Source organism: Vicia villosa, linkage group LG2 (genome assembly GCF_029867415.1).
Source record: "Vicia villosa cultivar HV-30 ecotype Madison, WI linkage group LG2, Vvil1.0, whole genome shotgun sequence".
NCBI lineage: Eukaryota > Viridiplantae > Streptophyta > Magnoliopsida > Fabales > Fabaceae > Vicia > Vicia villosa.
Window position 1 is genome coordinate 190,669,463 of NC_081181.1, and position 25,619 is coordinate 190,695,081.

Here is a 25,619-nt window from a genome sequence, read left to right on the forward strand (position 1 = left end):
TGATTGAAAGTGTTAATTAATTGTATATTATACTAGAGTTTTGGAAGAAGCCAATGTTTTTTTTTATTGTGCAGGACCAATGAAGAGTTTAATGCTGGACATGCACCTGAGGCAATTAACATACCTTATATGTATAGAGTTGGATCAGGTTCTATTTCAAATCACAAATACTTTGGTTAATTGTAATTATTCTCACTGTTGAGATTAGCTCATTTTTTGTTCATCGTGTATTCAGGGATGACAAAGAATAGAAAAAGATGTACTAAAAGCTAATATTTAAATGTTGTTTAGTTCCAAAAGCTATTCTTTGTAGCTTTTGATTTTCACTGTGGGGAGATACAAAGAAAAAGATATCTCCATTGTTTAGGTTAGCTGCTCATTATATCATCCATTTATTTGTTCACTAGCTAAGGTATCAGTTACTAATATTCTTCAAGGATGTTGAATTAATAACATTAGTTAACCCACTTGTAACTCTATAATTCTAATCATTTTCTCTAAGCTTTGATAAATTACATTGCTCTTTACTATGTAATTTGAATATTGTATACTATTGAATCTTCTAAGTATAGTTTATCGTGACTTAAAGCCCGAAAATCTCTTACTTAAGAAGGATGGCCATGTTGTATTAACTGATTTCGATCTATCATTAGCGGCTGCAGCTAAGGTTACTGAGAGGGCTAGCATTTCAATTTGAGAGAAGGTTCTGAAAATGCGTCATCATGATGCCAAGACCAATCTGCAAGGAAAGGATCTCGACATGCTTATTGTCATTTTTCCTGATAATAATGGTTCTCTTTATGGTAAATGATACTCTGACTTATACTTCAAATTCTCCTCTGTATTACTAACCAGGCCTGTGGATAGCATATGACCTTAACATGTGGTAATTTGATATGCAGGTGACCTCAAGCGAATATGTGAGACTGATCTGGGGGTTGCTTCCCAGTGTTGTTTGACTAAAAATGTTTTTAAGATGAGCAAGCAGTACCTTGCAAAAGTTTCTTTGAAAATAAATGTTAAGGTTGGGGGTAGGAATACTGTTCTTGTTGATGCACTTTCACGCCACATTCTCCTAGTCAGCAACAGACCTACTATTATATTTGGAGCTGATGTGACTCATCCACACCCTGGTGAAGATTCAAGTCCATCAATAGCAGCTGTATGTTTTCATATTTGAACTGTTTTTAGTTTGAATCAACCAGGTTGAATTATTTTGAATATATATTTCTTCTTTTAAAATATTGTCTTTGATATTGTAGGTTGTTGTTTCTCAAGATTGGCCAGAATTCACCAAGTATGCTGGTTTGGTTTGTGCCCAAGCGCATCGACGGGAATTGATTCAAGACCTTTTAAAACAATGGCAAGATCCAGTCAGAGGAACATTGACTCGTGGAATGATCGAGTATTGTATTTAACTATGTATCATATGCAGTCTTCCTAATCTAATGGGCATATGTGAATTAATTTCTTGGATGTTGTCTAGAAATTTAATAAACTGGGTTGTGTTTTCTTTTTTATTTTATTTCTTTTCTAGGGAACTTCTTATATCATTCCGGAGAGCAACTGGTCAAAAACCCCAGCGCATCATATTTTACAGTTAGTGTTATGTTTAGTGTTCAAATTCATTTGTGTTTGCTCTTGAGATGATTTTCTAACTCTAAATAAAGGTACTTGCAAAGATGGAGTTAGCGAAGGGCAATTTTACCAAGTCCTACTATTTGAGCTTGATGTAATCCGGGAGGTAATCTTTTAGCATGGCTGTTTTTTCAAAAATTTCACACTTTCTGTTTTTTCAGCATGGCTGTTATCGGTTTGGAATATCTCCATTTTTTGCGCATATGGTAAACCGTTCACAGGAAACATGTTTATTTCAATCCAAATAGTGCAATAGTAATTTTATCACTAACTATTCTCATTTTGGATTCTCATAAGATCAAGGCATGATTTCCCCTGTAGATGGCGTGAAAAATATGCTTTATGTATACTGTAGTTCTCAGTTCAGATTTTAGTTTGTCCAAGCTTTGCAACAATGAAAATATATGCATAATGAAATAAACTTATATGCCATAGAGATTTCATTTTCAATCCTAAACTTGCTTAAGGTTATATGAAGAGCGATATGGAATAAGTTTTGGAAATGGATTTGGTGCAGTAGCTACATTTTCTTACGTGAAGCAATATGTTCATCGTTGCGGCTAGTGATGTGATCTACACACATAATGTTGCAATCTCTTTTTTCTTGTATACTTATTCTTCAAGATGGATATATACTTGCAAAGATAGTCTCATGTCAAAATAGAACAACGTTTATATGAGGGTTTAGTTGAGATATGATAATATGTTTATAGTGAGGGATGAGCCAGTAGTTAGTAAGCTTTGAGATGCTGATTGCTACTCTTCTCCAATTGGTTGGTCATTTAGTTCTTATTTAAATTTAGAGTCGTCCTGGAATGATCTGGATAGAGACTAAGAGTTGTTTATTAATATTAATAAGTTCATCTGTACGTTGAATCTGAACACTAATTCATTAAGTTTGTTCTTCTTCATCAGTGTTGATTTAAGTTTTTGGAGGTTCTACGAATATTAGTCATAATTCTATAGTGGCAGAATATTAGTCATGATTCTATAATGGCAAAATAAATAAGGCAAGTTATTGAATTAGGGGATATGTTTGATAGTGATGAGAACTTTTGTACTCCTTTTCTTGCAGTGATTCATGGACCTGATGGACCGACACCGTATTCTCAATATGAACATTCATCTATTCCTGTCATAGTAAAGAAGCTTTTCAATCTAAAATCCAATTTCTTGACAAAGAGAGATGCATGGGCTGGGACCTTTGAGAAATACTTTTACATTCGAGATACTCCTCGTAATGATTTTCCAGGTTTGTATCTCTACTTTTTTGATTGTTAAATTTGATTACATCATTCTAAACACTCTGTATCATGTTTAGTTCCCTAATTAAATTGCCATTTTCAGCTGGCCAAATCTATATCTGTATCTAAATATGATTCGTAAGAGGAATTTAACCTCAAATTGTTTTAGTGCAATCTCTGTTATTCTGCAAAATGTTGTAGTTCTCCCTGATCTTGTTATTTTACACTTGCTGAGAATAAAAAAAACAACTGGTGATCAATAGACTCTGTAGCTACCAGGATCTGCTTTCCCTGCAACGAAAATCCACGGTTTCATGCAGTTTCGATCTAGGCTGTTAATCTGATATCAGAAAGATCAGATTACACAATAATAAAACGGTTTAAAAGGATCTCAAATGTTAATTTGAAATCAGACGGTTGAGATCGGAAACTGCATGATACAGAAACTGCACCAAATTCAAAGACTAACCCTAACATCTGTGACAATAAATCCAATATAGATAGTTTAGGAAGCCATGCTTGAGTGCAGTCTAAGAAATTTCTATTTCTGTCTGTACCTTAAAAGTGAGTTTGGTCGTATATTGAAATGCCAATGGTACAGTTATTCATCACAATATGGTCTAAAATATATACAAAACTCTTTGTCCTTTCTCGAACTAGAGCCTTTTGATGCTATTGAATTATTTTCCAGCACTATGTATTAACATGATTTCTAATACCTTGTATAGAAACACTTCCTGAAGTCATTGCAAATCTAAAGCCTTTAATCTACAACTGCAAGATTTTTGTACTAAATTGCAGGGCCAGTATCTAGAATTTTTGTACTAAATTGCAGGGCCAGTATCTAGATGTTAATGTTACATATGTTGATATCTTTACCAAACATAGCTAGCAGGAAAAACATCAAACTCACCCTGTATAAATAAGACGTTAGAGCAGCCTAGGGTTGTATCATGTGATTTCTTCATCTGAGAAGCTAGTCAATGGAAAGTCTTTCCGCCCAACTGCCACATTCCGCAAACGAAAATACTAAGAGGATGAAAATGCCGCAATCATAGTCCTCCATGAATGACTTACCAGAAGAGATACTATCTCACATTCTTTTCTCCCAACCAAACATGCTTTCAAAACAATCATTCTTTCCAAGTGGATCCCCATATGCCACTCACTCTTAGTTTTACACATCCACGATGATGGAATCGTCAACAACGCACAGAACAGGATTCACTTACTTAGATTGGTGGAAGCGTTTATGTTCTCTCCACACTCCCAACACCTTCCCCTCAAATATTTTATTCTCAATTGTCGTTCTCAACAATGGGATGCCGAGACTGACAGTTCCACTTTCGACAAATGGATCGGAGCAGCTAAACTACGTCAATGTTGTTTGGTTTGACTTGTAGCGACAAATGGAGTTTTATAATGTTCTTCGCTTTCACAGTTCCTTGTTTGGCTTTCGTTTAGAATTGTAGCGTCAATGTTGTTATGATTGACTTGTAGCAGCCAAACAGATAATTTGTAATCATTGATAATCGTGATGGGATTTTCATCGGAATCGGCTTGTCCGCTTAACAGAGCCTGCCTCTTTTTTTTTTTTATAAATTAAAATTGTTGGATTTGTTGGTAAGCTGGTAGCCCAGCAGATGTAGGTTATTTTCCTGAGGAGCAGCTTCAGTCCTTGGGGCTTTCCCTATTCAGTTCAAACAAATCTTAAGCCTATGCTTGTATTGTAGTTTGATTTTCATTAGGCGATTGAATATATGGATCTCCAATCATAAAGAGGTGGGTTGATATCTAGAACTCAGTACTTCAAGATAAAATTATAATTTCTAACGTTTGTCATAAAAAAAGTTTACAACTTATGCAACAAACTGGTTCCCAATGATATTGTTTCTTGTTTTTTGACAAATTATTTTTCTCTGATTCTGGATTTTATGTTGTGTTCACAAGTGATTTATTGTTTCTCTGATATGCATATTTGATGCTGTGTTGATTGGTTTGTGCATCAGTTCTGTTTGGAGTTAATATTGAAACAGTTTGTGTATCTTTTCATCTGGTTGTATAAGTCTTCTCTTTCAGATGGTTGTTTTGGCGAGGCTCACGGGAAGACAATACTGACTGGTGCTTTTATTGGTGCTACTGTTTCCAACACCAAAAGCATCCATGTCTTTTCCATAGGTGTCTTACAGTAAGTTCTTTTACCATTTACTACATTAGTTCCTAATTTTCCTATTCTTATTGGTTATGTTTATGAGTTATGAACAGGGATCTTCGATTCTTGTGTTGCTTCCGGTTCAAGTTATGGTGGATGACACATAGAGTAGGAACTTGTGGAAGAGATATCCCTATGGAAACACAATTCATACTTATAGAGATGAAAGAAAGTAAAAATGAGCAGCAAAATTCTCCTGTCCTTTACACTGTCTTGCTTCCTTTTATTGGAAGGCCAGTTCGCGTTGTCCTTCAAGGAAATGACAAAAATGAGATAGAGATTTGTCTTAAAAGTGGTGAGTTCCAAACATGAAATGATGATGAGATGAAGCTATGATTAATGAAAATACTAATTCTAACTCTTGTCCTTTAAAGAAGAAAATTACATATTTGTGAGTTTAATATTCTTTTTGCATTTTGAGCAGTGAAACTGAGACAGTGTGGAATTGGTGGAGTTGTCATTGGAACACAACAAGTTTGTTCGGCCTGAGACAGTGGAATTGGTGGAGTTGTCATTGGAACACAACAAGTTTGTTCGGCCTTTTCTTGACTACAGGCTTTTGACTTAGATGGTTGTTGTGAATTTGTTTGGACACTTCATGTAAAATATATGATTTTGTTAGTTGTTCTTTGCTTCAGTTATCTAATCAGTTTTGTTAGTTGTTGTCAACTAGTGAATACATTTTTGGATTGTATGTTGATATGTTTTTCTTGATTAATACATAATTCTCCCTTATTTTTATGTGTATGATTTTCTAGTATTTGAAATATTATTCTTAGTACAAGAAATGTAAGAAATGTGATAACTAAAATAGAGTGCAATGTAACATATGAAATAGGGTGTAAATGAAATTAAATATAATATAATTTGTTCATTCATAAAGGGTGTAAATTATATATAAAAAGGATGTAACTAAGAACGTATTTACACCCGATTTTTATTAAAAATGGTGTAATTAAGAACATATTTACACTCGATTTTTATTAAAATAAGGTGTAATTAAGAACATATTCCTACCCGATTTTTCTTAAAATAGGGTGTAATTAAGAACGTAATTACACCTGATTTTTATTAAAATAGGGTGTAATTAAGAACGTAATTACACCCGATTTTAATTAAAATAGGGTGTAATTAAAAACGTAATTACACCCGATTTTTATTAAAATAGGGTGTAACGTAGAATGTATTTACACCCGATTTTTATTAAAATAGGGTGTAATTAAGAACGTAATTACACCCGATTTTAATTAAAATAGGGTGTAAACTAGAACGTATTTACACCCGTTTTAAACGGGTGTAAATTCGTTAGACATTTCTCACCCGGTGGATATACACCCGATTTTTATTAAAAATAATGGGTGTAAATTTAATAAAAAACGGGTGTAAATTGACCTTTTTGTACTAGTGAGTTTTGAATTTGGATCATCTTTCTAATTTTTATTACAACAACCATAATGTGAAGAACAAGGATTTCTAGTATTGTATTTGTTTGATTTGGTTAGCTATAACTTGGAATATATGGCTGTTTAGGAATTGTATTATTTTCCAAAGTAGGGTGTTTAGTTTTGAGGATTGTTTGAATTCTATTAAATTAACATCTAGGAGGTGGTTAGGTTTATTTTGTAAAACCATTCCAGGTTGTTTATTCTATGATTAGTCTACCTCTCTCTTGGAATGTTATGGGAAGAGTGGGTAGCATTGGTTGTGGGGTTTGAGTACCCCTTGTACAGGTTTTAATAATAAGAATGGTTTCCTATTAAAAAACAAGTTGAATTATATATCTTAGTTAATCTAAATGGATATAAGTGAATTTGCGTGAAACACAAGAAAGGGGGGATTTGAATTACGTTTCAAGGTTTAAAATCAAATTCTTCCCAAGTCAAAAACAAAGAACACAAGAAAAAAATGACACAATTATTTTTATCCTGGTTCACTGTTAACGAAGCTAATCTAGTCCACCCGTCAAGGTGATTTTGCCTTCTTAACAATGACTTAATTCACTATTACCAAACTGACTATAGAAATCACAACAAAGACCAACTTTCAATGTTGCAAACCACAAAGACTACCCGTCAATTTCCTCTTGAGAAATTTTAAGTGTACCTAGTCTCTTAAGGAACTATCAACTGACAAGATGAATACAAAGGTTTGTGTTTACACATATGCTTCTTGAAAGCAGAATATGCAAGTTTGAATACAATCAAATAACACAAAAGTGTTAATCAAGTATATGAAAAAAAGCTCATTTGCTGCAAGTTAACTAACAAAAGCTCATGTGCTTTATAAAACTATACAAAGAAAATAATCAGAGAGAATTGTGCAGCGTTTCAGCATAATTTTTATTCACTTGAAATCTACTTCTTCAATCTTCCAAGTCTTCCTTTTATAGCAAAAAAGAAACCCATTGAAGGGTATAATATAAATACTCAATTCCAGTCATTTTGTCCACAAAGGCCAATGAGGGAGTGGTCGACAACATAGTACCGTAGTATAGTCCTTGCGCCATCTTATTCGGGTAGTGGAAACATATATACCTCGTACTATTTTCTCAAGTAAACCAATTTTGATATTATCTTTTAATCTTCATAGCTTCTGATAGTAGATGATGAAGCATGCTTAGAAGGATCAAAACTATCTTCAGAGCCTAAGTCTTTAAAGTCTTTGGAACTTGTTCATCCAGAACCTTGTCTTCAAATTCTTCAGCACTTGGTCTTAAGAATCTTCAGAACTTGTTCTTTCAAAACCTTGACTTTAGAGTCTTTATAACTTGGATAACAAAATCTCATAGCTAAAAGAGTCTCCAAAAGCTCTTCCACGAGAGTCATGATCAAAAGCTCTATCACTAAAGTTCATCAAAACCATTATTATAGAAGCATTCTAGAACTTGACCGAGTCTTTGTAAACCCTATTGGTTTCTTCTAGAGTCATAATGTGTTGAGTTCAGAACCTGATGACGTCACACGCCTTTTCTTCAGATTGAGAATTTGTTAGCAAAATATACACACTTGACAGAAACTGTTAGAGTATTAAATTGTTCTCTAAGATATCATGTAATATTATCATCAAAACATAAGGCCAAATGCATAACCAAATCTTGTTATTACAATATCCCCTTTTTTTATGATGAAAAAAACATGTATTTTGATGAACAATTTATATTAGGTTTAAATCACATAAAAGCATATTCAGAGTTAGCTAAACAGCTTCCCCTAAGAACTATACACTTAAAATTCATTTAAGCTTGTTCTAAGGCTCCCCGTGAGCTCAAGACTTTCAAAATAAATTTGTAGTATAAGAAGGTAGCTGGAAAGGAATACTTCCCTGTTTGAGACTTCATCAAAGACTGACTAGAAATGTTTGGTTCTTCATCTCAGATCTTAGCTTGCTATCAAAAAGTGATGAATTGTCAAAACCTGGTTATGGATTTGGGTTAAGCGTCAGAACCGGGTTCGTCTTGAATATTTACCATGTTCAAAACATCTTAACTAGCTGGCTTCTCAGATCTTGATCATTCTTATGACTATCCTTCAGATTTTTGCTTGTCTATAAGATTTCAGTGAACTTTTGCAAAGTTCTTGAGTTAAGCATTGTTAGAAGCAAAAATCTCATATTATGCGTTGGAAAGATCTTTTGAGAATAGATATATCAAAATCATCTTTACTTCTCCCCCTTTGCAAGAAATCAAAAAGACTTTAACAAAATAAAAAGATAAAGATAAAACTTCATTGATTTATGGGATAAAATACAAAATTTATTTTCATGATAGTTTATGGAAATAAATATTAAAGTGAATTATAACACATTTTCCCAAAACAATATAATAAAATAGAGATAAACTTTCATTAATAAGGAACAGAAAGTACAAGATATGGCCGATGAAACGAAACAAACATACATAAAAAAGTACAAGAGAGTTCACTCTGCATAGTCAAACTTCTCGCATTGTTCTAGAACTAAAGCATTAGCAGATGTTCCATTGCTGACCATATCAACTATCTTCGCTCGTAGGAAAAGCTCTGGCAACACTTTTCCATAAGGAATGGGAAAGGTTGACTGGTTTCTTGAGGCCTGAATGGTCTCTTGTTGTTCTTCATACCTTATGTAGTTTTTGATGATTATCCATTTTTCCTTTCGCATTTATTTATTTCTTCTCTTAGGTCTTTGTTTTTGTCTTTATTTTGTTTTGTTTTCTGTCTTTGTTTTGATCTTTATCTAGAATACTTGCACAGTCAAAGACTTGTACCTATATATATTAGGTTAGTTTCATCAAAAAACGTGTAAAAATTCTATTATTGTCAAAGTTAATTTGTTGAAAATTCTAAAAAGCTTTACTAGTAGTGTAATATACAAGAAAAAGATTTGCATCGACTTTATCTTTAATTTTACCAATGTTATTCTTTCTGTTATTAAGGACCAAACATTTGCAATCGAAGACATGAAAGTTCAAAATATCCGACTCTTTTATATATTTCATATGACATTAACTTTAAAATTGATCTTATAAAGACACGATTCATTACATAGCTACCAGTGTTTATTGCATTAGTCCTAAAATATTTAGGAAAATTTATTTCATTGTCTAATTTGTCAATTTTTTTCACTTCATTAAAACACATTGACATATATGATAGTACAACAATTTCAATAACTTGAGTAAGTGATGCTATGTTCTCATAGCATCTAGGTAAGACTTGCCATCAAGTTTACGAGCAAAAACATTCCTTAAGTATTCTTGCAGTCCAATTGTTTTGAACCGTGCTGGTGTTTCTTCGGTGATGAAGCTTCCTGCAGGACCTATCTCTCCGTTGTGTCTTGTTGTACAAAATGTTGCAATTGATAGTCTTTCTTTTGCAGAGTTCACAGTTGCTCTATGTTCAATACTTCGGTATATCCCATTTGTTACAATCTGCCAACAAAAATATGTAACAAAATTAAAAAAATAAACAACCTTAGGTTTAGAATTGAGTTGAAATAAGTTGAATAGGAAGCAAGATTTTAACCTCAAGCATGTCTCCAATATTGACAATGAAGGCATTAGGAATGGGTTTAACTGGGACCCACATGCCATCTTTTCTTACTTGGAGCCCTTGGACATCATTGAGTTGTAAGAGGATTGTGAGTCCTGATGCATCTGAATGTGGTGTTAGCCCGATAACCTTTTCTGGTTGAGGACATGGAGGGTAATAATTTATCCTCATGGATTGTATCCCATCTTCAAATATGATATTCATTTCTTTTTCATCCATTTTCAAAGCTTTTCCCATATATTCAACAATTATCATGGACAGCTTCTTCATTTCTATGGAGTAAAGCTCAAAAGTATCTCTGCATGACAAATAACATAACTTAAGTATCTCATTTATAAACACGTTTGCTATATCAATATCAAAACATGATATCTCACATTAGATGAGTTATGACTTAAAAATAAATTTATAATAGAATATATTTTTCACCTTACAATCAAGTTTAATACATATGTTTGAGTAAGGTCTATACAAAATTCTAAAATGTAATTAAAATTATATTTATATAAAATTTATTGAGTCAGTTTCACATTAAATTATGCTCTCGTGAAAATAAATGTGTATATAAATGAGAGACTTTTTTTACTTTGTAGATTGAGTTTTATAAATATTGAATATGACTCGAATAGTAGAATATAGTAATTACAACATTAACAAGATATTAGGTTCTGAGTACAAGCTTATCAACAAAATAAAAAGGTCTAAGTACAAAATAAAAAAATATGAAATATATATGAGACTAAGAACCTGATAGGAAGTGGAAGTTGTGGAAACAAGTGTGGCATTCTAGAGTGTTTAGGAAGTGTGGTCATGTAAAATATATCAGCCCAATCAAGCTTTTGCTCTTCACTCACAACAAATGCTTGTCCAAATCCTTCCATATGTTGTTCAGTTTGCCAAAAATTTTTCTTCTCTAACATTGGAAGGTTGAAAAACTCTTGAATCTCCAACTTTACTTTCTCCACCAAGGAAGAACTAACATCATGATTCACCAACTACAATAATTAAGAATAAACAATAATTAAAACCATGATTGTAATTAAGAAATTAAAGGATATGTAAAAATAGAAAAGTGACCTGAAAGAATCCCCAATCTTTGCAAGCAAGGTGAAGCTTAGTCAATTCTTCACTCCCAAATTCTAAAGAAAGCAATTTCTTCATATCAATAACTGGAATTTCAAGAATACTATCACTTTTATTGTTGACTAATTCTTCAAGTTGAGATTGAATATATCTTGGTGGAACTGCTGAAATATTATCCTTGGCTAACTCTTGAACCGATGGCACAAGAAGAGAAGTACCAGAGTAATTCTTTTTCTCTTCCATGATTCTACTCTCTGTCCTTAATTGATCTCACTAACCAGATTACAAATGATGGCTAATTTAATTAAATCATGGTACTTATAATCTAAATGAATAATGATTTATAACAGAAAACTAAAACTTTTGTTTGATCTTAATTTAGTAGAATGAATTATTAGTTTTGAAATGGCAAATAATAAAATGACAATATGATAGCACTCCCTCTGTTCCACACTAAATGATTCATTATATTTTACTTTAAAATTAAATTTTTTATTTTAAATATTATTTTAATTTTTTAAAATATCTCTACACACAACTATACAGACTAATTCACAACTGTATATATTAATTCGTCAAATCGTAAAAGATTACAATTTTTTTTCTCAAAAGAGTTTAACATTCTTGTGTTTCTCTAAATAGATTTTCAACACAAAATTTCTAATTTTTTTAATTAATAAAATTCAAGTTTCTAATTAAAAAGAAAACATCTTTTATCATCTTATTCACGTGTCTTTAGATATTGTAATTTTTTTAATCCTGCTTCTAATTAATACTATTATTTTTATTATTCACAAGTTAATATTGATTGTGACTTGTGAGGATTTTGTTTAGTTTGTTTTCATTACCATATATGCCAAGAACTTTAGAACTTTATGGTCTTGGATGCTCTCGAGTAGGAGTAAAGAAATAAATAAAAAAAATCAAATTGGAATAAAGAAATAAATAAATAAAATCAAATTGGAGTAAAGAAATAAATAAAAAAAATCAAATTGGCCACTCTCACTTTACTCTTTGAATAATAAGAAAAGTCAAGTTTGCTACATCGTATATGCATTCACTTTGGACAATTTCTGATTTATCTATGTACATTTTTCCACTCGGCTATTTCAAACGGTAAACTTTTTTAATATTATTTTCTCTGGTCTTAATTATAAGAAAAATTTTATTTTTTAAATGCATTGAAAAGATAATGTATTTGACCCGTATATTGTTTAGATATGTTAATAACTCAATGTATCTAAAAAGTATTTTTTTTCTTATAAATAGAATCAGATGGAGTATTAAATTATCGATGCAAGCGCTTGGTTTTTTTTAGGGTAAATAAAAATTCATTTATTCAAGAAATTTAATATAAATTACAAATTAAAAGAATCTAAAAATGTGTTTGGATGAGGTAGTTGAGAATTTTTACGAAATTTAAAATAATAAACAATTTAAATGATTTAATTGAAATTAATTCATTTTAAAATTCTTTTGTTTGAATAGAGTATTAATCATTGCTAAATTTTTTGTGTCATTTTCATAAATTTTAAAACTTTTGGATCAAATTAAGTATATGAAAAATATGGACTAATTTGCAATTTTTGAAAATTTGAAGGGACTAATTTGTAAAATTTAAAAATTATTAAGGACTTATTTACAATTTTTCGAAATTTTTAGAGGTAAATTTAAAATTTGCATAAAATATAAGGACCATCTTGTAAAATTGGAAAATTTAATAATAAACAGTTTAACATATGCATTATATAGAATGAGGAAGTAATTTCAAATTTTTTATTTTTTGTTGTCATTTGAAATTCCTTAAATTTAACTTGAATAAAATACTCCATAAATTATACCATTTTAATAATTCTTCATATTTTATATTCAAACAATGAATTTTAGTCAGTCATTTTAAATTCCCTCAAAAAATTATTTTTACTCATTAAGATCTCCTTCCAAACACACTCTAAAGATTTTGAAAAAACTCAAACAAATTAAACAAAATCACTTGATAGTAAATCTTAACCGGGTATAGCAAGGTATTATGATATACAAATATTGAGCATGCAAATGACTCCTTTCTTATTCATTAATCTCAATTATATTGGTTTATATAGCTTGTTTACTCTCCTTTATATATAAGATACCTTACACGATGCTTTAGTAATATACAATATTGACTTGTTCAACAAGTAACAATTCATAACTAACTAACAATTTTAATTCTCATCTTTAGCTGCTTGTTTATTAAGTTATAATATCCTCCACAGGTTGGAGATTTATATCAATCAATCATTTTCAACTTGAGTAGCAATGTATGGGATGGTTGATGGTAATGTGCAGTGCACTTTAATTGTCACAATATAAAATAGTTGTCTTAATGCAAATGACTTGTTGATATTTAAGGAGATAAATTTGTCATTAAAGTTCACATCTAAAAGCTATTAATGTTTGAAAGTCAACTTCAGATGGAGGTAGATCTACAAGCTTACATGTTCTAGTTTTCTCAAGGACATTAAGTTCAACTTACATTGCTTGATTCCAACAATCAGACGCACTAGCTTCAACACAACACTTAGTCTTAATATGTGAAGGCACTAATAAAGAGTAATGGAAATGAGAATTAAACTAATTAGAATTTAACCAAAAATTATACATAGGATAAAGATCATCAGTTGATAATTTGCCAGAATAATTTATTGAAGTGCAAACAATGTCTTGCAGATAAGATGGTGGATATCTTATTATTGAAGTTACTCTATTATGTATGGATGGATAATTATGGTTGATGTAAGGTGTGGAGATGATCAGAGGAACTAACTTACTAGGCTCATTTGTGTCTAAGTCATGATGAATGGATAAGTTGGGGATAATGGATTGTGAAGATTTAGAGGAAAACTAATTCCATGCACTACAACATTTAGGCTCTCCAGCAACACTTGAAAAATGTTGCCAAAACTTTGGAAAACGTTGCCTAAAAGAAAAGGGGACGTTTTTTAAGTGTCTCCTGTGCTGGCGTTGCCTATTCTCTAAGGCGACGTTTTTCAATGGTCTTTGGGCACGCTTTTCAAAAACGTCGCCTAAACCAAAGGAATAGGGGACGATTATTAGCGGCCTCAAAGGCGACGTTTTTAAGTGTTCTTTGGGCACGCTTTTAAAAAGCGTTGCCTAACCAAAAAAGAATAGGGGACGATTATTTGTGTCCTATTAGGGGACGCTTTTTAAGTGTTGCCAGATGTGGCTACAATTTACTAATTGTTCCCTTAAATCTGAATAAGGAGGAACGTTTTCAAAGTGTAGTCATAGCTTATAGGCTGTTCTTTTAGATTGTCCCCATAAAATATATTATTTTGTGATTATTTTCTTGATAATATAGTCGATGATGATTGATTTAAAAAAAATGTCGATAATAACATAAACAAGATCAAATTTAAACGTACATCCATAAAAGTTATATTATAATAAAATCTAGTTCTAACATTAATTCAAGATAGTAGCCAATACATAAAATACCTGATGTAACAATACTTATAATATTACGTTTAAAACTTTAAAGTATGACCCTAGCAAAATAACAAAAAACATAGTTCAACAAAATAACAAAAAACAAGTTCAAGTTTAATGCTTTCAACTACAAGTAAAAAAAAATCCATCATCCAACTCATTTAAGTTTTTCTTCTTCGAATTCATCACCCACATCGTCTTTTTGAAATTCATCACACATGTCTTCTTCCAAGAATTCTTCATCTACGTCTTCCTCTCGAAATTCACCATCTATATCGTTCTCTTGAAATTCATCATCTAGATCTATGTCCTCTTGAAATTCATCATCTAGATTTGTGTCGTCCTCTTGAAATTCGTCACCTACACCGTCCTCTTGAAATTCGTCATCTACGTCGTCCACTTGAATTTCACTATCTACGTCGTCCTCTTGAATTTCATCATTGATATCATCATTTTCTACATCTTCATTGATACCTTGCTGTATAAGAAAATAAAATAAAATACATCAACAAGAGTTAAACCTCGCATAAATAAAAACTCAAAAAAATGAGTAACACACTCAATTATGAATTATCAAACCCTTTTTCAATTTATGTTTTCCAATTATGGAACGCAAAAACAGAAACTAATAATGCAGAGAACACAAGTTTGTACAAAAAACACAAATTGAAGAAACAAAATTTATACATGAAATCAATCTATGTATGTGTAAAATTATATCATGCTCCAAGGACTACATATAATACTCTGTCAAGTGAATTTATTTATAATGTTAGAAACCTGTGATTATTATAATCAACAAGCTAGATTGACACCTTTAAATTATACTAAATATATATAATATAGTCATTCCCGTATATACTCTGTTATATGTTATTGTAAATATATATTGTTGATATGGTCTGAATCACAGAAATATGGGCCACATTGATATCAAATTAATTAAATAAAACCTACATCAATCTAATTCATATTTATAGATCTATATAACCTGTGTATAATATCTAGATGACAGAGACGTTGTCGAACTAACAGAGTATATTTAATTATATCAACGTGGCTCATATATTCAAACCATACAACCAGAGTATGAATCTAGTGGTATCATAAAATTCACTATTAAATCAATAATATTGGTATATATGGTTACCTTTCCATGACAATGTTCCCAAGAAGAGGCTTAAGTCAGTTACTACTTTATCACTAGGACCAATTGGTTGACCATCTTCATTAAAGGTCACTTCTACTCGCTCTTCCATAGTTCTTGCATGAATCTTTTTGCACAAAGTTTTCCCACGAGTTTTTCTTTGGGATTTTCTTATAAAGTAATTAACACAACAACATGATATCACATGTTTGCTACCAATTTTTAGATAATATATGAAATCGTTATTATAAAATACGAAACTAATTACCTTTTTCATTTTCTGGATTTGTGTTTGCCTCTTCTTCATTGAATTCTGCCCGGTTTTGAACACTTTCTTGTTGAGTAACTTTTTTTGACTGATTTAGGCTAGAGCTCGGCTTAACGTAGCTGCCCGATTTTTCTCTATTGTTTGACTTGGCTGCATCCATTTCCTTTGGCTTGTGAAGTTCTACATAATCATCAATCAACATTGATGGGCATTTTGGCACCCTCTTTGCCTTTTTAGAGCATTCAGTTTTTGACATCATTGTGTCCAAAGATAAATTAGATTTCTCTGGTTTCTTATTTTTGGAAGGAATAAGTAATTTCCTTTGAACTGTTTTTTCCACCTTCTGAAGTTTGTCTCTATTGTTCTCTAGTAGATTCTCATGAGTTCTTTTTTTCAGCATTCCTAGTTTCAATGTAATTTTCTCATCAAAAAAATGTCATAACACATTTTTAGTACAAGGGCTTTCACAGCGCTTTTTTTGGCCTTTAACAGCGCTTTAAAGCGCTGCCAAAGCCAGCGCTGGCGTAGGCTACGAAAGCGCTTTTAAAAGCGCTCTGGTAGACCCCCCCTTTAAGAGCGCTTTCCTGGAAAAAGCGCTCTGGTAGGACCCCCTATAAGAGCGCTTTCCTGGAAAAAGCGCTCTGGTAGACCCCCCCTTTAAGAGCGCTTCTTAGTAAAAGCGCTGGCAAAGACCAGTAAAAAAGCAAAAAAAATTAAAAAATTACGCAGCATACAAAAGCGCTTTTGGAAAAGCGCTCTGGTAGGCCCCCCTATGAAAGCGCTTTTTCCAGAAAAAGCGCTCTCATAGGGGGGCCTACCAGAGCGCTTTTCCAAAAGCGCTTTTGTATGCTGCGTAATTTTTTAATTTTTTTTGCTTTTTTACTGGTCTTTGCCAGCGCTTTTACTAAGAAGCGCTCTAGTATGTGGACCTTTAAGAGCGCTTTTTAGAAGCGCTGTAGTTGCTAAATGAGGTATTTTTATGTGCAGCCTATAATTTAATCCTCCCAGTCGACCTGTAATGTTTTCGACCTGTAATATTTTCGACCTGTAATATATTTTCGACCTGTAATATATTTTCGACTATATTATTTCAGCCATCAGTAAGACAATATATATACTAATATATACCATTATAATATCCAAAATTATATATATACATCATTACAAAATTATATATATACATCATTACAAAATCAACAATATTATAGTTCAAATCTGCATGAAAAATAGCTTAATATAAAATTGACACAATTCCTCTTTGATTTCTTCTAACTTTAGCTTCGAGTACCCAGCAGCACGGAATTCGTCAAGGTACTATAAAACAAAAACATAATATGAATAATATATTTAGGTAAATGTAATAAATTATATGAAATTATCTTAAGTTATAACTTTATACCGTGGGAGGAATCTCTAATTGATTCGCCTGAATGATTTCTTTCATAAACCTCAATACAAAGTATCCGCAGTCTGAACTGTTACGCTGTAGCGGACACTACATAGAAAAACAAATAAGATTCTATATAAGTTGTCTTGTTTTACCAAGTAGCATAAATATTATAAGCAAATTTGTGAAAAGTAATGTACCTGCACTTCGATCCAGGTGATGTTGTTTGATTTAGTCCGGGATACCTGTGCGTCCCGTTGACTACGGAATACTTGTATTGATCTAATTAACAAATATATAAAAGCATATGTTTAGATCAATCCCACAAATAAGTAAATATATAAATATACACGAATATATATTTAGAACGATCCCACTTACAAATCAACGATTTCCTTCATGGCCGGATAATTGGTCCATTCACCCCTTACCGAATTCAGATAATACACGACTTCCCTTATCGGGTTGATAGCAAGCAGCAACCAGTGTGCTCTATAAATTAAAACAATAGGTTATATGAAAATATTGCTATACACTAAAGAAACAGAGATTAGATGAATAAAGAATGAGAAACTAACCCTACTGGTCGGGTATTATACGCCCAAAGATGCAGACATTCTGTATTGCCGGTGGACATGAATCTATCGACTAAGCGCTGTCTAACAGATTCCGGATCCGAAACAATTTCCATTCCGCTGCAATGGGCGGAAGACACGAACCGGAATCTGTTAGACAATGCAGTCCCGCGCAACACTCTGTCATACAACAACCTTAAATAAAAACATAATAAACATTAGATTCTTTTCATTGAAAAGTGTAAATAAATTATATTGTGGGACTAATTAAATAATATATCGGATGAGTGAATATTACCGGATGTATGATTGCATATTACTGACGCCTAGTTGATCATGGTTAAAAATCTCTTGCAAGTCTTCAATTGTAATATGTGACTTGAACTCAATACCGAAGACACTTTCATCCATATCGATTTCCCGTAAAGCACCATCCTTCATATCGGACATATCAACCATTGTTGCGAGTGTCGCCCGGTATCGAGGCACAAAAGCACCGCCTTTTCTTGCCGCTTGCTTCGGAGGACCACTGGGTGGTACGCTACGAACCTGCTGCGTCACTTGTTGTGACTCCCGAGCGGATGCCTAAAAATCATATAAGTTAGGTAAAATATAAAATCATGCATATTTTGATTCAGATTATATATTAACACTTTAAATGTACCTCTTTTAGCGATGCAACAAACTCCTCCTCCTGTAAAATCCCTTTACCCTTAATTGCGGGTTTTATAGGAGCAGTCTAAAAATAAAATGTAAAACATAATTAATAAACGGTTTAGAATTGACATTCGAAAACTAAATGATTCATAATCGTTTTCAATTTACCTCATCACTAATGGTAATGAGCTCCGAGGGCCATGCAACAAACGATCCTATTGCATCTCGCAGCAATGTCGTCTCTGAGACCATGTCAGGTACCGGTAGAATCGCATCACGATCTAATACAACATCCACCGATACTTTCAGGTGTCCATCCGGGAGCGGTCTGTGGTGAAGTAAATCTCCCGAAGTGTTGTGCACTTTTCCCTTGCCAACTAGTCGATAATTCGGTTCCGATAAGTATAGTTGGCAAGATGAAATGCCCTAAACCAAAAGTAAATATAAAGTCATTATCATTAATAAAATAGAACAGTTTGTAAGGAAAAAAACTTATAATTACCTCGGGAAATTTCTTTTGATAGTTGATACTAGCCTTATCACTAGTTTCTCTCACCGATGAAGTGTTGCACTTTTCTCTCATATACATATCTTTATCTCTTTGCAATTCAGAGACCTGTGCTTGCAATTCCTGCAACTTTTGCAACACTTCTTCATTGGTAAGATTTGATCTTCTCCTAGAACTCTTATAAAAAGAGGTTGGAGTCACACCATGACCCTTACCCCTCGCCCGACCGGGATACTCGGGAGCATCTAGTACTCTACTAAGTACGCTCTCCTCACCGGTGGATGCCGATTGCGACAAGGTCTCCTGTAATTCATTTACATTTAAATAATTATTAGTGGAGATAAAAAGTCATTTATATATTAAAAAACATTTGATTTAATTAAAGACACAGTATTATACTTACACATTCAGTATAAACTCTCTGAACATCGGGATCGACAGCGTGATTCTTGCCCACACGAGCTTCCTTCCACAACACATGTACAGGAAGTGAAGCTTCCTCACTTTTAGTCTCCTCCAACTATGCATTGACACAAACGATAAAATCGTCAATTAAAACATGCACATGTAGACAATTAATTAAATCGAATTTCTATTTACTTACAATTTTATCCTCTAAGCGTGCATATCCCAAACGCCCTTTTTTGTATGGATACGCGGGTTTGGATGCTCTCTCCCTATTCGTGGCACTCTTTTTCTGAAAAGCTTCATCTCTTTGCTTTACAAACTCAGCCCAATCTGCTTCATCAATGAAGGTCGCATACTTTGTTGGCCGTCCCGGTGCATCTTCAAGAAATTTTCCATCTTTATCCTTAAGATAGGTGTTTGTCAAAAAACTTTTCCACCCTCTATATCTCTTGCCGGCCAAACTAAGTATGTAGCTTTTACGTTCATCTGGTATCTCAAAAGTCCTCTGCAAAAAAACGTACGCATAGTGTGTTAGTATAAATAATTTAAACAATTTATCGTCAAGATAATAACAACAATTAACCATATATGATATATACCTGAAGCTCTTCCCAAATCGCTTGTTTTTTCTCCTCCAATTCTAAATTTTTCGTTTTCGATTTCCAGGTAGCTATGGAGACCGGAATATGCATACGGACAAGTGTACCAATATAACTTGTCAACTTTGCAGAATTAGGACCAATTGGTTGTTTATCAGAATTCCATTCCAATCGGTATACTAATCCTTGGTCTCTATGTCGTATGATTCCCCTCATAATAGTGATGCCTCGTGCAACCTCTTTTGCTTCAGTATCAGGTGGAGCATTTGTATCCGAAGCAACTCTTTCTTGTGAGTTTTCTTGTAAGTTTTCAGGTGGGTTTTCAGGTGGAGCATCTCTATCTGAAGCCATTGAACCTGTATCAAACAAACTAAAGCACATTAGTACACTATTAATAAGCTAACAATCTATACAAGTCAAATGGAAGTCAAACCATGCATGTACAAGTAAATCGGAAACGAAATCGGTACAAATCAAAATAAGCGTAAAAAAAGAAAGTTATCGGAATTGAACGAAATTTACATGGCTATGGTAAAACGTCGCCACGGACTCAAAAACAAAGTCGGTTTTCCGAAATTCAGACCCTAAGCCCGACTTTTGATTACGGGCAGAAGCAAAACCGATAAAAAAATAGTCCCGAAATGTAAAGATAAGTGCATGAGCAGCTCCGGAATCGTCAAAATAGTATAGTTACATGTAAAGAAGTCAACAAGCGGATACATGGTTCAAAAGTTATGTACAAAACGAGAATATGCACCAAATTGAATAAAACAAATTAGTCGGACTATGTATACTATTACCTTTATCACTAACGTCTCTTTCTTTTCTTGGTAGGTTTGTGTACTACGCGTCTCTTAACAATGCGGACGGTTGGATTGATCCAAATACCCTCATTATGATCATTTCTAATACAAGATTCATTCTCATTTTGATCGTTTCTTGTACAAGATTCAATGCCAACACCAATATCACCTTGATCTTCAATTTTTTCATCAACTATTTTGTTAGATAAAAGCACTATAGACCATTTCGTACTTGTCGGATCATTGACATAGAACACTTGTTTAGCTTGAGAGGCTAGAATGAAAGGCTCATCTTTGTACCCTACCCTATTGAGATCCACTTGCAAAAATCCTGACTTATCCATTCGTACGCCACTATTATTTTCAACCCACTTGCAACCAAATACAGGAATCTGAAACTTCGCGTAATCAAACACCAAAATGCGCTCGATAACCCCAAAATATGACAAATTTGCAAATTTCGGATTTAAGTCATTCGCACTTGATATGTGCATAGCTTCAGCTACCAAGGTAACACCACTATTTTGCATAGTACTTTTATCATCCTGTTCTTTGGTATAAAATGTGTATCCATTAATTGCGTATGCGCTATAAGAAAGTACAATTACAGATGGACCATAGGCTAAACATCTCAACCTTTCTGTTACTGAAGCAGGATCTGAACGATACTTTGAATAAATATGATCTCTAAACCACGGTATGAAACTTCGATTGTGCTCTCGTACTATCCAGTTCTCATTTCTATTTGGATTTAAATCTCGGAGAACAACTTTGTGCATTTCAACAAACGGCTCAACCTCAATCTCATTGTGCAGAACATACAAGTGCACTTGATCCCGTTCGACCATTGATACTGTCACAACTTTATTTCCAATTAGCCTTTTTCCTTCTTTTTTTTCGACAATATGAGATTTGGGGAGTCCAATTGATTGAACATTTGACAGATATTCAGTACAAAACTCAACCGCTTCTTCAGCAACGTATCGCTCGGCAATACAACCCTCCGGTCGACTTCTGTTTTTCACGTACCCTTTTAATATTTTCATATAACGTTCAGCAGGGTACATCCATCTCATATAAGCTGGTCCGCACAGTTGTGTCTCTTTCACAAGATGAACGACTAGATGAACCATTATGTCAAAAAACGAGGGAGGAAAATACATTTCAAGATCACATAAAGTAACAACTATCTCATTTTGCAATGTTGGTAAGATCGCGGGATCGACCACCTTACTGCAAATAGACCTGAAGAAGAAACACAGCTTAGTTATTGCGCTTCTTACTTTTTCTGGCAGAATAGAACGTATACCTATTGGTAAAAAATGTTCCATTATAACATGGCAATCATGCGTCTTCAAACTCTTTAACTTGAGGTCTTTCATGGACACAAGTCTTCTAATATCTGAAGAGTAGCCTTCTGGAACTTTTACTTCACTGAGGAACTTACACAATGTTTTCTTCTCCTTTCTAGATAGAGTGTAAACAGCAGGTGGCAGATATGTTCGTCTTCCTTTCGTCACGGGCCCCAATTCAGTTCTCATCCCCATGTTTACCATGTCATTCCTTATGTTAACGTCATCCTTAGACTTTCCTTGTATATTGAGTAGCGTACCTATAACGCTGTCAAATACATTTTTTTCAATATGCATAACATCCAGGAAATGTCTTACGTACAACGACTTCCAATATGGAAGTTCAAAGAAAATTGACTTCTTCTTCCACCCACCCTTGACAATTGAATGTGCAAAAGGCTTGCCAAACTGAGTGCTCACATCTTTCACCTTTTCAAAAATTTGATCACCTGACAAAAAAGGCGGGGCTGTACGATGTTCGGCCTCTCCATTGAATGCTTTTCTCCACCCACGGTAGTGATGATTAGAATTTAAGAATCTACGATGGCCGAGAAAGACATTCTTCTGACAAAGCGCCAATCGTGTCGTATCGGTTTCATCTTCACAAACAGGACACGCCTTTTGACCCTTGTTGCTGTACCCGGATAGATTTCCGTATGCTGGAAAATCATTAATTGTTCCAAACAACATCGCCCTCAAGTTGAAACTTTCTTTCCTATACCCATCGTAAACCTCCACACCTCTCTCCCACAAAAACTTTAAATCTTCGATTAAGGGTGCCAAGTATACGTCTATGTCATTCCCTGGTTGTTTAGGCCCAGAAATTAGCATAGATAACATCATGTACTTACGCTTCATACATAGCCACGGAGGTAAGTTATAAATCATAAGAATCACAGGCCATGTGCTATGCGAGATACTTTGAATACCATGCGGGTTCATTCCATCAGTAGACAATGACAACCGAAGGTTTCTTGCTTCTTTTCCAAATTCAGGATATTCAGTATCAACTTTACTCCATTGTGGTGAGTCTGCCGGATGTCGCAACTTTCCATCAATAATTCTTTCATCTGCATGCCAAGTCAAGTGTCTTGAATCGGTCTCACTACGATACATGCGTCTAAATCTCGGAATTATAGGAAAATACCATAAGACTTTAGCAGGAGACAACTTTTTCTTATATCGAGGGGCACCACATTTAGGACACTCATTCAACGCTGCATACTCGTTTCGAAACAAAACGCAATCGTTTGGACATGCGTGTATCTTATCATAGCTCATTCCAATAGAAGACAACATCTTTTTGGCTTCATACGTTCGATTGGGAAGAACATTATCCTCTGGTAGCATATCTTTCATAAGGGCTAATAACTCTGTGAAACTTTTATCCGACCATCCATTGTCCGCCTTTAAGTTGTACAACTTTAACACCGCAGACAATCTTGTGAATTTTGAACAACCATCATACAACGGTTTCTCTGCATCGCTTACCAACCTCTCAAACATTTTGGGACAATCCGCTAGATCTTCTTCCAGCGCTTCTGCAATCTCTTCGACTCGATCACAATCGTATGTGTCTGTGCAATCGTCGTTTGAAGCATACTTCCTATTACACCTCGACCCAGCATTCCCGGTACTTTTCTCACCATGCATTGTCCAACATGTATAACTTCTATCAATTCCAAACCGTAGTAAATGAGATCCCAACTGATTCCCGTCAACCTTACCCCCGGCATAACAGCAACCCAAGCAAGGACACGGCATTCGAAGCGGGTCTTTGGAGTTCGCAACCGCAAACTCAACAAATTCCCATACCCCTTTCTCGTACTCTTTCGACAATCGGTTTGAATTCATCCATGTCTTATCCATGTCTTAATTAAGCTAAACAACAACGGTCAAACTTCCACTCTTCACAAGTAACCCCTATGGCGAATTCAATTCACAAAGTTAGTAAGTACCTCCTATATTAACTCTCTAAACACATAAAACTAATGTGTTTCTGTCAAAACGCAAAGTATAAACGGAATGAATCCAAAGCAATAAAACGTAACATATATAATCACACAATTTCAGACAAATTCATCATAATACCAGTAATTTGAGAAAGAAATTTACCTCGGATGTTACCGAACTCAAGAAAACGCCAAACGTCGAACTAGGCTGGGAAACGATCAAACTTTCACTATACACAAGTTACCCCTATAGCAAATTCACAAAGTTAGTAACCACCAAGACAAAATCGATTGAACAAAGGAAATCAACAATAGTTTGATGTGTGTACATACTCCTAAATATGTAGTACCAGAGTCAATGATACGAGCTCCAAAGAGATCCAAAGTTATCAATCCAGTCAGACCTATACAAGAAATTCAATTCAATGTATGATTATAATAAGAATGGGTGAATAGCTCATGATGCAGTTAATTAAATACACCACTACTAACACTACTAACACAAGACACACGATGCAGTTAATTAAATACACCACTACTAACACGAAGCTATAAAACTTTTTGCTCAAAAGCAAACCTTATGAATCATCCTTGTCTATATACATTAACTCACTCTTGTTTCATTCTTTACCTTCTCTCTTCCTCATTAATTCAACTCTCATAAGGTATATATTATTACTATTATTATATATTATTTATTATTTAATTTCTCTATGTGCTGTCATTCTCATACTTTACAGTACTTGGCATCCTTGAACAAGCCAATTTATTGTACAATATATACCATCACTCTCAATCTCATACACACACAACATATATATCATAGAGTTATTATATATAAATAAAAGTATATAATATATATTTTATCAAATTCCAAAATCTATATAGCTATGTATGTACTAGCTAGGGTTATTGTTGTTGTTATTATATATAAATAAAAGTATATAATATATAATATATATTATATATTATATAGTTTATATATATGCATAATACTGTTTGGTGCAGTACTGTCCATCTCAAACTTCCAGATATGTATTCATCAAATAGTTCCCTCAATGGAAATAACCTAACATTTTCCTCTAATTCAAGAAATACTCAAGTAAAAAACTCTTGTAGCTGCTGCCATCAGATGGGATTTTCATAAAATTTCTTTCATTGTTAATAATAATAAATATGATAGTTATATCACTCAAAGCCCTTGCGCAGTTTCCCAACATCATTTGGACTTAACAAGCAAAATGTTTGCTTGACAAAATTCATACTTATC

The 25,619-nt window shown here is 33.5% G+C and overlaps 3 protein-coding genes across 3 annotated transcripts; 1 reads left to right on the top strand and 2 right to left on the bottom strand.

The window, feature by feature from the left end:
* The first annotated feature begins 973 nt into the window (after window positions 1-973).
* On the top strand, window positions 974-1,580 carry LOC131647733 (protein argonaute 1-like). The gene is made up of 2 exons (XM_058917587.1): window positions 974-1,162; window positions 1,263-1,580. The coding sequence occupies exons 1-2, from the start codon at window positions 977-979 to the stop codon at window positions 1,416-1,418; spliced, it is 342 nt and encodes a 113-aa protein (XP_058773570.1). The 5' UTR covers window positions 974-976; the 3' UTR covers window positions 1,419-1,580.
* Window positions 1,581-9,532: 7,952 nt separating this feature from the next.
* On the bottom strand, window positions 9,533-11,680 carry LOC131647734 (protein SRG1-like). The gene is made up of 4 exons (XM_058917588.1): window positions 11,199-11,680; window positions 10,869-11,116; window positions 10,095-10,419; window positions 9,533-10,000 (listed from the first exon to the last, which is right to left on the bottom strand). Exons 1-4 carry the CDS (start codon window positions 11,445-11,447, stop codon window positions 9,758-9,760), a joined length of 1,065 nt encoding a protein of 354 aa, XP_058773571.1. The 5' UTR covers window positions 11,448-11,680; the 3' UTR covers window positions 9,533-9,757.
* Window positions 11,681-14,850: 3,170 nt separating this feature from the next.
* LOC131650951 (uncharacterized) lies at window positions 14,851-15,952 on the bottom strand. Its single transcript, XM_058920646.1, has 2 exons — window positions 15,890-15,952; window positions 14,851-15,171 (listed from the first exon to the last, which is right to left on the bottom strand). The coding sequence occupies exons 1-2, from the start codon at window positions 15,950-15,952 to the stop codon at window positions 14,851-14,853; spliced, it is 384 nt and encodes a 127-aa protein (XP_058776629.1).
* Window positions 15,953-25,619: the final 9,667 nt, after the last annotated feature.